The 14492-nt window shown below is 37.0% G+C and overlaps 1 protein-coding gene across 1 annotated transcript in view; it reads left to right on the forward strand.

Annotated features, from left to right (window-relative positions):
- LOC126471176 (polyamine-transporting ATPase 13A3) overlaps positions 1-14492 on the forward strand; it is a 195527-nt gene that overhangs the window by 140679 nt on the left and 40356 nt on the right. Inside the window, exons 12-13 of the mRNA XM_050099282.1 lie at positions 225-410; positions 4538-4672. Coding sequence (XP_049955239.1) covers positions 225-410; positions 4538-4672 — 321 coding nt within the window. The remainder of the gene's footprint in view (positions 1-224; positions 411-4537; positions 4673-14492) is intronic.

Consider the following 14492-nt stretch of genomic DNA (forward strand, 5'->3'; position numbering starts at 1 on the left):
TCTTCTTTGAAATATATTTTTGTTGATCAAGCCACAGATTGAAATGTATGGTTGTATCCAATACAGACATTTGCATGTAAGACATAAATTTGTCTCTCTTCATTATGTAATGAATTGTTATTATTACTTACAATTCCTTACTTCATGTTAAAAAATTGCAGGAAATATGGATTATTGCAGGTCCAGAGGTGTTTTGTTTCTTGATGTTTATTATTATTTTTCAGACAGGCACATTGACAGAAGATGGTCTGGATATGTGGGGTGTTGTACCAGTACAAAACAGTACATTCTTGACACCTCAGAGAGCTGTCTCATGTTTGAATAATGATGAATTTGTGTTTGGAATGGCTACATGTCACTCTCTGACAATAATTGATGGTGAACTTTCTGGTGAACCCTTAGATCTCAAGGTATGGCTTATTATAATTTAATCATGCATTACCTTATACTTGTCACACTTTGACATTATTATTAGCTGTTAAGTGACAAAAGAGATCCGACCTCTCCAGTTTTCATTCAACTATTTGATTTATATCTATAATTGTGTGTAACAGTGTTGATGTGGTAAATTGTAATAGTGATGTACTGTTCATAAACCTTAGCAACTTCAAACACTCTGTTCTAACCTATAGCTTGTGTTCATTTTCCCTTTGTGTTTACAGACCAGTCTTTTCTTTAACCTCTCAGAAAACTTCCGAAAAGTCTGTAATGAACATTAACATTAATTTATTGTAAAGGAAGCGACAGTGATAGAGATAGGAATGTCACTGTAACAGTGCCACTGAAGCTGTTTTGCCTCTGTATATGGTGTTGTATTTCCAGTGGTTGTTCCATTTCTGCTATTAAAACTGTGCTATTTACATATCTTTCTGCAATCGCAGATATTAGCATTTGTAGCACACTGACTGCAAAAAGCAAGGATGCAGGCTTGAGTCCCAATCCAGCCCACAGTTTTAGCATGTGCTCTGCTCTTGAGTTAGAGGATCCATTCTGTCTTACGTGAACAACTGAGAATTTCAACTGTACAAAATTTGAAAGCAGCTGTCAGTATTATTTTGACAGTTTAGGAACCCCTAGACTCGGAGGAACTAATAAATATGCCACAGAAACTGCCATTAGATGGTTACAAATTCAATTAATGGTTGCCTCATATGAGCTTAAAAGCTTCTTGTTCATGAATAACCACATTATTAAAGGTTTTTCAGCTATCATTTTTAGTATAAAATCAGAATCTACCACCAAATTTCACACAAATTTAATAATCACACACAAAGCTCACGACTTGTAAAATGTTTGCCGACAATGGGTGTATAGCAAAAAATCAATTTTCTATCTGCGGTAAACAACATTCACAGATTAGCCCTGTCATACATAGACAGTGCATATTTATGCAAGCTCAGTTATGCAAAACTATATGCATTAGAAATTTTCAACCTAACTACTTTCCTTTTTTCCATATCCATAAAAATTCATGTAACTATTTTTCATTTGTCCCTTTGTAACATATGAAATTGCTACCAATACATGCTAATATTACATATTATGTCTGAACAGCCATTTCATATTCTTAAGGTTAAAATGAAATTTAATGTTGCTATTATTATTTATTTCCTTATGAAAGTGGCACAGAGGACAATCTTTCTCGTACACAACCACCTCGCTTTTTGGAACTTGCCGTATCATCAGGTCTATAAACCATTTCTTTCTAAAATAAATTTAATGTTAATTCTATGCTTAATAAAATTATTTTACTTCATTGAGTAATCCTTTTGTAATTAACAACAAGTGCACCAAGAAATTTTTATTTGTGTCTCATCCAGACAAAGAAATAAAATAAAAAAAGAATCGTGTTTTCAAGCTCATCATTTATCTTATATTCATAGTAGAGTTGAAGCCAACTGTGCATTCAATTAAGGCAGTACACAGATGGGGGTTAGTGCCTTGGTTACACCATCACTACAAGTAAAATATCGAGTAGCTTTTACAGCCATTCCTCTTTATTTATTAAACAGTGAGTTCATCTTGCAGATTCAGCTTCATCCAGGTTGTACTATTGCTATCTGGCACAAATGTGTACTGTAACACAAATTGGTTAATATACAATTTTTTCAAAACTTCTGTAAGTCTTGTTTTTCAAATCACATGTTTTCCATTTTAGAGGGGAAAAAAATCATTTTTAATATAATGTACTGTGTGTTTCTAAAAGAATGCAAGTTTTTGCTCAATGCCAATACTATTACTAATGACATTTTGAGTGGATACTTTTTATGTAATGAGAAAGATACCATGCAACAACCCTCCCTAATTTATTTGGCCATTTCCAGCCTGTGTTGTGCTGAGGAATAGTATGAACAAAGAGCTTATTTGTTTTACTATTGAATTGAATTGAATTGAACTTACATGGGAAGGTGCCACATAGTGGTGAACATGCAAAAAGAAACGGGCACTGAGGTCAACGACCACAACATACAGCACCTGGCTTTATACTTTGTCTAAGGCCATGAGATAACATAAGCTCAGTGGAATTGTACATGTTTAAAGTCAAATGGTAAATTGTTTGATGTAAACAGAATTCATGGTATAAAAACTAGCTTGCTAGGGCCACTTCCTGTCAAAATTTCTGCTTCTGTGATGATGGAGAGAAGTAACTTTAAGCCACTGTGAACGAAGGGTTCTGAGAAACAAGATAATGAATGATGCTCTTGATCAGAGTTACGTCATGCCTCACCTTTGGAAGGAGTTTCCAAAGAGCGCATTAAAGCCTGATGTTCTCAGGCTGCAGCAAGTCTTGCCTCATGTGATCTTCAGTTGAAGCCTTAGACTGCATACACTCAGTCATTTAGCTGTTCTGGTGTATTCAGAAAAACTCAATCATTTTCTAGGCATCTTTATTTGTAAACAAAATGCTTTTTCTAGCAAAGAATATAAGTGAAACCTATTAAAAAAAGGAAATCTGTGTCATTATGTTTTTTTTTAATATAGAAATTGAAAGCAGTAACTCTATATATACTAGTCAAGTAAATTCGCTGTTAGTTTGTATTCATAAAGATAAGATTGTTGTGCTTAATTCTGTACTGACATACAGTTCAGAAAACATACCTGTCACTGAGTTAAAAAAACTGAAAGCACCATCTATTGGTTCTTCGCTGTATTATTTTGTGATGGTTAAACATCTGAACTACTAAGCTGAGCAGATGATTTTAGATAAAACTTTAAATTAAGATATCTTCTTATTTCCTGTTCCAATTATGATTAAATAAAACCTATATCTTGCCGCCAATCTGTGCTAAAGTTACTTGTGAAAATCCCATGAAAATTCGTGTAGTAGTTTTGGAGATTGGTTTTATTAGAGAGGAGGGAGGGAGAGAGAGAGAGAGAGAGGAGATTGGTTTTATTAGAGAGGAGAGAGGGAGAGAGAGAGAGAGAGAGAGAGAGAGAGAGAGAGAGAGAGAGAGAGGGAGGGGGGGGGGGAGGAAGGGAGGGAGAGAGAGAGAGTTTATAATGTAGCTTATGTTCATCTAAAGATTATTAGAGTATTGTGTAAAAATTTTAAGTAAATAGGTCAAGGAAATTTGAGATTTTTGCTAATATATCTTTATATTCCATATGTATTAGAAAATATGTAGCCTGTGTCTGTCTGAATGTTTATTAGAGTATCATGTAAAAATGTGAAGCAGATTGGTTAAGTACTTTTCAAGGTTCTTGGTAATAATGTTTAACAATGACTTGTCTTCATAAAGGATTATAGATTTCTCCTTCAAGTGTTATATGAATGTTACCATTGTTTTCAAATGGTGGTGGATTGTTGCTAACAAACTTATATGTTGGGATATTATTTTGTAGCAGAGGTTTAAAAGCTTAGAAAAACAGAGCTTCATGCTCAAGTCAGAGTAGGATAAAACTGACTGGCAATTGTATACAATACAAAATAAATACCAATGGAAATGATGGTTGGAAGATAATAAGCGAGTTCTCTCTCTGCTTACAACATGATTCTTCAAATTTCTATCTTTGTTACTAGTGTTTATTTTGTGAGGAGTACCATCATTTTTTTATCTCACATTTAGTTTCAGTAAAGATTTCATTCTTGGAAAAAATATTAAAGATCGATATAAATGTATTGTGGTAAAGTGCCAGACTGTGGATCCAAGGTCATGTGTGTGCTCCCCAGTCAGTCCAAAAATTTCATCTGTCATTCTTCACTTCTTTCACCGCTGGTAGTGTTTGTTAATGTGAAAAATGCCAAGGTGCACCATGGCTTGTAATTCACATTAAACTTTAGGTCTACCAATTACTGGCTGAGTAAGTCAGTTCGAGCTTCAAAGGTCCTAGGAAGGAAATGGCATACCACCTGTAATAGGCCCATGCCTAGTAAAACACAATGATGTTAAAACTCTTGGGTTGATGACAGATTAACTTTTTATGGATTTATTATTTTCATTATTGGAATGAAAATACTGCTTTACCCTTACTGATAATATTCTAATCTAACTTTTATTGAAGACTGTTGAATATATTGCACTTTTATCATTTCCAGATGTTTGAGTCAACAGGATGGCAGCTGGAAGAGCATGACATTGAAGACACTTCAAAGTTTGATATGTTATTTCCAACAGTAGTTAAGCCACCCAAAGGAAGATACACCTCTGCTGGAAAGGACTCTGACATAGATGTGAGTTTTGTTTGGTTAAGTTTTCTTTCTTGTTTCTTTCTATGAGAATATTTGCTCTCAAAGTGGCTATTAATTTTAGTGTGTCATCAGACAGTCTGCTAGTCACTCCTTAAGCTGTAAACCCTCTTTGTTACATGCAACTGATCTGTTCATAAGTGCAAATTGATACCTTCTGCAAGGTCATAGTTATAGATTAGCCAATTTTAGGTACAGAAGCTGGCATTTCTAATTATATGAACATCACTTTTCATAAGCATCTGTTTTACAAACAATTTTACATGCAGGGCATCTGCAGCAGCTGAAGGTCATGATGAATGAAAACCCTGCTGACAGCTGGTATAACTTGGTTTTAATTGAGCACACTACTGGTTTCATGGCTTACAGCCACAAATTCAGGTGAAATGTACATATTTAAGAAATGAAATAGTATTATAAACTGTATTGCAGATTTGTGCTACTATATAAATATTATATGCAGACTTAACTCACAAAATTACATTAATCCATAACACGGACATAGAGAAACTATTTCCTGCAACAAATGTAATTCAGTGGGTATTTACTGTAACTAATGCAATGATTGCCCAAAAAAATACATAGGACAAACCGGTAGGTGCTTCAGTTAAAGGGTTCCAGGAACATCTTAATTTAACAAATTCCAAATCTGCATTAACCTCACATGCACGGGAAGTGGGGCATAGTCTTGCTGAAAATTTTATAATCCTTCATAGAAAAGAATAGGGCCAGGATTTGAGTATACTGGAGATAGTGGAAATACAAAAAAGATAGTATACAGCACATGTTGAATGGTCTGTTGGGTTTAAAGCATCATAACATTTTGACAAAGTTTCATTGCTACTTTGGTTAATTATTTCGTATGGGAGTGACCCAGCACTCTTAGTCATGTGTACATTGTGACACAGCTTCTGTGTGATTGTATTGTATTGTATTGTCCATCCTCTGCTGGAATATTGCTGCGCGGCGTGGGATCCTTACCAGGTAGGATTGACGGAGGACATCAAAAAAGTGCAAAGAAGGGTAGCTCGTTTTGTGTTATCGTGCAATAGGGGTAAGAGTGTTACTGATATGATGCATGAGTTGGGGTGGCAGTCACTGAAACAAAGGCAGTTTTCTTTGTGGTCAGATCTATTTATCAAATTTCAATCACTTTCTCTTCCAAATTCGAAAATATTTTGTTGACACCCACCTATGTGGGGAGAAATGATCATCATAATAAAATAAGAGAAATCAGAGCTCAAATGGAAAGACTTAGGTTTTCCTTTTTCCCATGCACCATTCAAGAGTGGAATGGTAGAGAAGTAGTATGAAAATGGTTCGATGAACCCTCTGCCAGGCACTTAAGTGTGAATTGCAGAGTAACCATGTAGATGTAGATGAACTGGGGGCCTAGAAACGATGGCGAGGCTCCGTCCCTACCGCAGCCGCAGTGGTCCACAACCCCACGACGACCACCGCAGTCAACTTCACCCTTCCGCCGCCCCACTCTGAACCACTCTTTCAGGGTGTTGTGCAGTTCGGCTCCCGGTGGACAACCCCCCCCTCCAGGGAATGTCCCACACCAGACGAGTGTGACCCCTATGTTTGCATGGTAGAGTAGTGCTGGTGTACGCATAAGTGGAGAACTTGTTTGTGCAGCAATTGCCGACATAGTGTAGCTGAGGCGGAATAAGGGGAACCAGCCTACATTCGTCGAGGCAGATGGAAAGCTGCCTAAAAACCATCCACAGACTGGCCGGCTCACCAGACCTCGACACGAGTCTGCCGAGCGGATTAGTGCTGGGGATCAGGTGCCCCTAACCAGGCAGGCTTCTATGTGATAGTTACTGTTTACCTGGACAGTCAGTGTTTCCTGGTGGCCGGCAAAGTCAGGGCCTGCTCTTGTAAGCTGTGCCTTCTGTGTCTGGTTTGACATGGTAAGAATGCAACATGGCTACTTTATTCTACTTTCTTCCCACGGTCTTGCACTATTTGCACTGTGAACTACATTATGAGTGATTATCTTTGGAATCAGTTTTAGCCTTCAACACTGTTTCTCTTTCTTATAGACACTTACATATGCAATGAAAAGCTGTTATATGGGTTCAAGCTACCTGGCAACATTAGTATAGGATATTACAGGGATTGGCTTCCAAAGTAGTCTTCATTCATCTAGACTTCTGAAATATTGAAAGTATTCTCAGAATGCTAATACCTTTGACTAAGGATATTGCAGTCACCAATTATGGATTTATGTAATTTGGTGAGCATAAGTCTGCAAATAATCTTTATATAATAATGCAAAATAGCAATACATTTTATGATGACACTTCCATTCTTAACCCTTGAATGGGTGCACCTGTATATAAAGTGTACCAAACATAAACAACATTGTCTTGTACTGTTCCATTGTTATTTTGCAGTTGTGAGACCATACTTATTCCTTCATTATTGCTTCATCTAACACAGTGATAAACTGTCTTGTCATACATCAAAGTGAGCAGCAGTAAAATAAAATAAACAGAGAGCTAGGTGAGAAAAAAATTTACGGTCAGTGCAAGAAAATGCCCCAGATTCTGAGCTAGTAGTACAATCTTACAATGAGGCAGTTGTCTGTGAGATAATTTGTAATTGAATAAGTGTTTTGCCTTGATCTGATGTGACTGCGCCGTATAATGCTTTGAGTGGATCGTTACTGTGGGGTAGCACTTTTGTGTGGCAACAGTGTGACATAATGAAAGTTTATTTTATTATTGTTTAATTAATCTAAAATTAAACTGTGGTTTTACCCATACATGTTTACCTTAGTAACATAAAAACAACTACTCCTTACATTGTACAAAGTACACCATGTGCCAGTTGTTGTTACGATAATGGGCGCGACCACTCGAGGGTTTAATATGTATGTTGCACCTGAAGATGTGGCTGTAAACCATGAAACCAGTAGTGTGGTCAACAAAAATCAAGTTGTATCAGCTGGCAGCAATGTTTTCATTTCTCATTCATTAATGTTGTTACAGTTCATGCTAAGATTCTGGCTGAAAGTTTCTCTTGGTGTACAATTTTGGGTGTTACTCTAATACTTTCTATTAGTGATATTGCCTTTGATGCATTGTCTGCTATCAAAAGTAATTATTTGTTGTATTTATATGAATATATACTGTCTACAGTCAGACAAAGAAACTGTGGGAAACAGTGTCCACCTTACTCCTTATACATGCATAAATGTTCATCCCTGTGCTTGATTTTTATTGATTTTTTTCTCGTTACTTCCAATCCCAAATTGCAGCTAGGTATAAATACATACTATTTGTTTTCTGTGATATAATCTTCTAACACTTTTGGGGATTGTTTCTGCTTCTTTCTCCAGTTTACCTCAAGTTTTCACTATTCCTCTCCCTTACTTCCATTTTTACTCTGCAGATATTTAAAAATATAACTTTCAAACAAAGAAAGAAAGAAGAAGAAAATATCTACCATTATGCAGCAATTCTGTGGTGGAGCTCTCTTTCTTTTTCACTGCTATTTTAGTCTTTATTATATATATTTATATTTCATTTAATCACAAATTTTTCCACACTTCTTTGACATGTGACTGGTTACTTCTGAACTTCATATGCCTACTCGAAAAATAATTATGGCACTGAGAGAGACCATTATATTTACAGCTTCTTCTTTCCCTTTTTTCTTGACATTTCTCAGCAGCTCATGCATTACGATAATAGAAATAGTGGAGAGAGTGGACTGCCTTTCTTTAAAAATTTATTTTCTTCAACAAACATGTACTTTCTTTTGCTACTCTAACACAGATTACACTACCAGTTACATTTTCATCCACCTGCAAATTATACCACACATCATTTATTTATCATAAGACCATCTAATATGCACTTGAAGGTTTTTGTGGCATGTCAATGCAATAAAATCTTCTCACATGTTTTGCTGCGTCAATTTGCAGTGAGTCCGCAATGGAGGATATGTACTTTCTTTCATATTCTGATGAAGTGTCAGTGTCTCACAGTCCGTCCCCCTATATAGTCATTGACCATAGCTGACATTTAAATCCTGGCACTGACCACTCTACAACAATTTAAGCACCATGTAGTCCCATGCTTGTATGTCTGGCAGCTCAGGCTCGCTGTCCATTGCTCTCCCACAAAATGCAGTCTGTCACTCTGGTCTTATTGCTTCCAGAACAGGTTGCCAAGTTGCACTGAGGGTAAAACCCCTTTCACTATCCTCTACAAAACTGACTTTATGGGGAAGATGGTAGCAGTTCTAAATTATCCAGTCTACAAGAAAATTGATTGGGATGTAGCATCTATAATCACAAGGAATATGACTACAATCCTGGACTCCTCTGGGCTAGTGAAAAAGATTATGAAACATTTAAACCAACCGGCAGCAGTGCCCCTACATCTGTGATGTTAGGAACTACTGTGAGCAAGTTGATGGGGTTCGAATTGACTCACTTGCAGTGGCAAAATTCTGCATGAAGAAATCTGGAGAGATTACGAGGCCACACCCATTCATGGTGTGTCAACAAGGAAGGGAGTCACTAGATAAATTTGTCAACCCCCAAATGAAATTAATATAAATGACGAATTCAACATGGAGGTTTGAGATCAACAAGCTCCTGTTTCTGGATGTCTATGTGCAGAATCCTGATGGTCATTTGCACAAAATTGTAACTACTAGTGACAACCTGCCATTAACAGTGAGCTTCATGCCTGATGACACTGATGCAAAGGTGAGAACTACATGTGATGAGGAGAATGTACTGATGAAACTGGAATGTCTAGAATAGACTTTAGCTTCTAATAGCTGTAGGAAGGAAGGTATTCAGAAGGTGCTGTATGTACAGAGATGTATAAACAAGAACAGAGAAAGAAACTAGAGAATTGCCTACCTAGCGGGAAGGTGTGCCAGCACCCAGCATGAAACCGTCCAGCAGATTTGTGTCAAGATCCAGTGTGTTGGCCAGCCTGTGGGTGGTTTTTAAGGCAGTTTTCCATCTGCCTCAGCAACTGTGGGCTGGTTCCCCTTATTCCACCTCAGTTACACTGTGTCGCCAATTGATGCGCAAATACTGTCTCCATGTACCTGGTATGAGACATTCCTTGGGAGGAGGGGGGGGGGGGGGGGGAGGTGTCCACTGGGGGCCAAACTGCACAATAACCCTGGGTTATGTGTGGGGCGGCGGTGAGGTGGGTGGACTGCTGTAGCCTGTTATGGGCTTGTGAACCACAGAGGGCTATGGCGGGACAAAGCCTCTTCATTGTTTCTAGGCCCTCGGTTCAATACACAATTGCCTACCTACCATATGCTGATGCAGCCTCTGCAAAAATCTGCAAAGCTCTAAACAACAAAGGAATTGAGTCCATTTTCCAGCCAAGTGCAAACACAAAAAATGAAAAAATTGCGGCATGAAAGATACCATTGTGCTTCATATATCTGGGGCTTGTTTCATTCATTGTGAATGTAGGAAATTTTACAATAGACAAGCATTTTGTAACTCTGTGTATGTTGCATTGATCATATAAATGCTGTAAGGCTCCACCAGGATAGTAAAGTGACATGGACTGAGTGCAGCTTCATGGAGTAGCACAAGTTCATTTTCGAGAATACGTCTGATATCTGTCCAGTGAGTGGTTTCCTCCTTAAGGAGGCAGTCACCAGATCTGATGTGTTAGGGGCTTTGCCCTCAATGCATCTTGGAAACCTCCATTGGAAGCAATAAAGTGGAAGGGACATCTGCATTTCATGGGATGGTGAAAACAGTGAGGCCCGAGCTTCTGACATCATAAACACTGGGACTGGTGGTGGTTAACTTGATGAGGTGCAACCATTGCAGGCATTTAAATGTCAAAAGTTGCCAGCTATTATATAAGGAGATGGTCTGTGAGACACCAGCACTCAGCCAGAAGATGGAAGGAGAATATATGTCATCTGAAACATCAAAGACTCACTGTAAATTGACATGACAAGAAACCCAAGAAAATTTTGCTACAAGACCATTAAAATTTGAGAATACATTCAATGTGTTTCCCTTGCAAGTCTGTGGCTTCCTCCCCCTCCCCCTCCCCCTCCTCCCCCCCCCCCCCCACTCTCTCTCTCTCTCTCTCTCTCTCTCTCTCTCTCTCTCTCTCTCTCTCTCTCATGTTTACAGAAACTGTTTCTAAATCTGAAAAAGAGTGCAGTAACTGTATGTCTGATGCACTGATGCAAGTGTAACTTGTTACTACATTTAAAGAAATTAGACAGAAGTACACTCGTCAGTGTAATACATGTTTGTTTGCCTGATTGACCAGGCATGGGTGATGTGAAACATGAACTAAAGAAACTAAAAATAGTTATAGTTTTTAGAGTCATCTTTCAGTTTGTTTCAACAGCAAATTGGATCTCATTCCTTGGGTAGCCTACCATTATTCAGGAAAATGGTTCGATGACTGTCTGAACTACAATTTCATGGTAATCATTTGATATTCTGTTGGTTTTAAACCATAAATTTTTGTGTTGTGCGATTTATTTGTTGCCAGACAAACACCCTCATATCACTTATTAAACTAAGTGTTACACTACATTATATATGACACAAAATTGATCTTGAAACAATAAATAAGATGTGGGCATTCATTCCACTATGAATCATAGTGGTGTGGGTGGCTATAATGATCCAGTACAGTATTAATCTTATTTGACTGTTATAATATGAGGTGGCTCTTACAATTAGCTACTGGTCATGATTTGTTAAATGTTTTTATGTGCTTTGTCATAAAGCCAACCCATCTAATGCTGTCGTGATGACACAATGTGTGTATCAGTCCTCAAATTAAAGTGAAGAGACACGTATTTTAAAAAAAAAAAAAAATAAATCTAATCATATGGCAAGTTCTGTTAATGGCTGTTGGACTCACAAAAGTACTAAAAGAAATATTTTCCTGCAGGACAAGACAGACTACAATAGTGACACATTTCTGAACAATGCTGATAGTACACCAATGTGGATAACACTTAGACGCGTGAAGCTGAAATGAAATGATAGTATTCCCCCTTTTTTTAACCTTGACTGCCAAATCATGTCAGCATAAACATACATTGTTGTTGTTGTTGTGGTCTTCAGTCCTGAGACTGGTTTGATGCAGCTCTCCATGCTACTCTATCCTGTGCAAGCTTTTTCATCTCCCAGTACCTACTGCAACCTACATCCTTCTGAATCTGCTTAGTGTATTCATCTCTTGGTCTCCCCCTACGATTTTTACCCTCCACGCTGCCCTCCAATACTAAGTTGGTGATCCCTTGATGCCTCAGAACATGTCCTACCAACCGATCCCTTCTTCTGGTCAAGTTGTGCCACAAACTTCTCTTCTCCCCAATCCTATTCAATACTTCCTCATTAGTTATGTGATCTACCCATCTAATCTTCAGCATTCTTCTGTAGCACCACATTTCGAAAGCTTCTATTCTCTTCTTGTCCAAACTATTTATCGTCCATGTTTCACTTCCATACATGGCTACACTCCATACGAATACTTTCAGAAATGACTTCCTGACACTTCAATCAATACTGGATGTTAACAAATTTTTCTTCTTCAGAAACGCTTTCCTTGCCATTGCCAGCCTACATTTTATATCCTCTCTACTTCGACCATCATCAGTTATTTTGCTCCCCAAATAGCAAAACTCCTTTACTACTTTAAGTGTCTCATTTCCTAATCTAATTCCCTCAGCATCACCCGACTTAATTAGACTACATTCCATTATCCTTGTTTTGCTTTTGTTGATGTTCATCTTATATCCTCCTTTCAAGACACTGTCCATTCCATTCAACTGCTCTTCCAAGTCCTTTGCTGTCTCTGACAGAATTACAATGTCATCGGCGAACCTCAATGTTTTTATTACTTCTCCATGAATTTTAATACCTACTCCGAATTTTTCTTTTGTTTCCTTTACTGCTTGCTCAATATACAGATTGAACAACATCGGGGAGAAACATACATACGTTCTTATTATTCATTCATGCAGACCATATGCGTTTGTCACAGGAACACATTTGATAAATATTTGTTAATTATTATTTCACTGTAGTACAATCAGGAAAGCTTTTGATTTAATATGCAAGGCATTTGCCTTCAGCAAAGCATTAGCTGGTACTTTTTTAAGCATAATTAAGGACAAGCTGGAATTATTTCATTTTACTACAGTGGAGACTCAATTATCTGGACCTCAATAATACGGATTCATACATATCTTGCTTGTCAACCATGAGCAAATATCTTTGTAGTTTAGACTGAGCATGCATGGACATGTTGCAATCTCTGCCCTGTGCATTTCATTATGTTTGAGTTAAACAGTTACTAATCACTGTGCCATATCATATCTCTGCTTAAAAATGTCATGGCGCAAAAGCATCGTTTTACTGCTTAAAGATAAAATAAACATTATTGATTCATTAAAACAAGGAGAAATTAGTCATAAGTTAGCCGATAAGTATAGTGTAGATAGTTATATGTTAAGCGATATTAAGAAGAATACCAATTCAGTTTTGAATTACACATCAAAAAGTAAGGAAGAAACCAAAAAATGAACATTGGAAAGGAGCTTTGTATTGTTGGCTTTTATAAAAATGATCAGCTGATAGCTGCTCCCTTGCTCTGTGAAGAGGCATTACAGTTAAATAAAAGAAAATGTGGTGATGAATCATTCGTGGCAAGTAACAAATGGTTGTTCAGATTTAAATCTCATCATGGAATTTGCAAATTGGAAGAACAAGTGAAAAAATGTCAGCTACTGTAGATGCAGCAAATTCTTTTACAGATTGTTTTATAGAAGAATTGGACAGAAATGACTGTGACTTGTACTTTGTTCACAATGCTGATGAATCCAGATTAAATTGAAAATCATTACCAACAAAACCATTAGCTTCTTGGCAAGAGTGTACAGCTCCAGAACATAAAACTAGTAAAGAGTGAGCAACAATATTAGTTTGCACAAATGCTACCAGGACTATAAAATGCATTTGCCTCTCATTGGATAATCCAAAACCTCCAGGTTCTTAAAAAAATCAGGTTTCTCTTAATTTATAAAAACCAAAAAAGTTCATGAATGGACACTGAGATATTCATTAACTGGTATAACATACATTTATCTGTGAAGTAAAAAAATATTAAAACAAAATTGATAAACAAGGAAAAGTCACACTTTTAATGGTTAATGCACCAGCCCATCCTTCATCAGAACTGTTAGAGATAGAAAATGGAATGTTTACAGTAAAATTTTTGCCTTCTAATGTGACATTCTTGGTACAACAAATGGATCAAAGTGTTACTGAAACACTAAAATGACTTTATAGAATACTAATTTTATGTAGATTATTATTTGTTGATGAAGATAACGTAGAGATGGTTTTCTCATTTTTCAAGCAAATGAATTTATAGTAGTGTTGTTACGTGGTTGTAGATGCTTGGGATTTGATTGAAAGAAAGACTCTCAAAAAACCTTGAAACAGAATACTAAAATTGGAGCATGAAAATTCAACACCAGTGTGGATGATTCTGTTTTTGATGATAATAATGAGATAATGACAAATGTACACATATGCCATGAATGTGATGCCATCCATATGGAGTTGGCTTACTTGTGACAGTAATTATCAAGATTTTCATATCACACCTGATGATGAAACTGTTGAAAACATATTGCAGGCAAGCGAACAGCAGGAAATGCAAGATGAAACAGAAGAAAATGTTGATGCAGAAAATGATGCAGGACCATTTCATGCAGAAACATTTCAAGCCCAGCAAACAGATTTAAAATAGTTTGA

This window comes from Schistocerca serialis, chromosome 3, assembly GCF_023864345.2.
Source record: "Schistocerca serialis cubense isolate TAMUIC-IGC-003099 chromosome 3, iqSchSeri2.2, whole genome shotgun sequence".
NCBI classification, from domain to species: Eukaryota; Metazoa; Arthropoda; class Insecta; order Orthoptera; family Acrididae; genus Schistocerca; species Schistocerca serialis.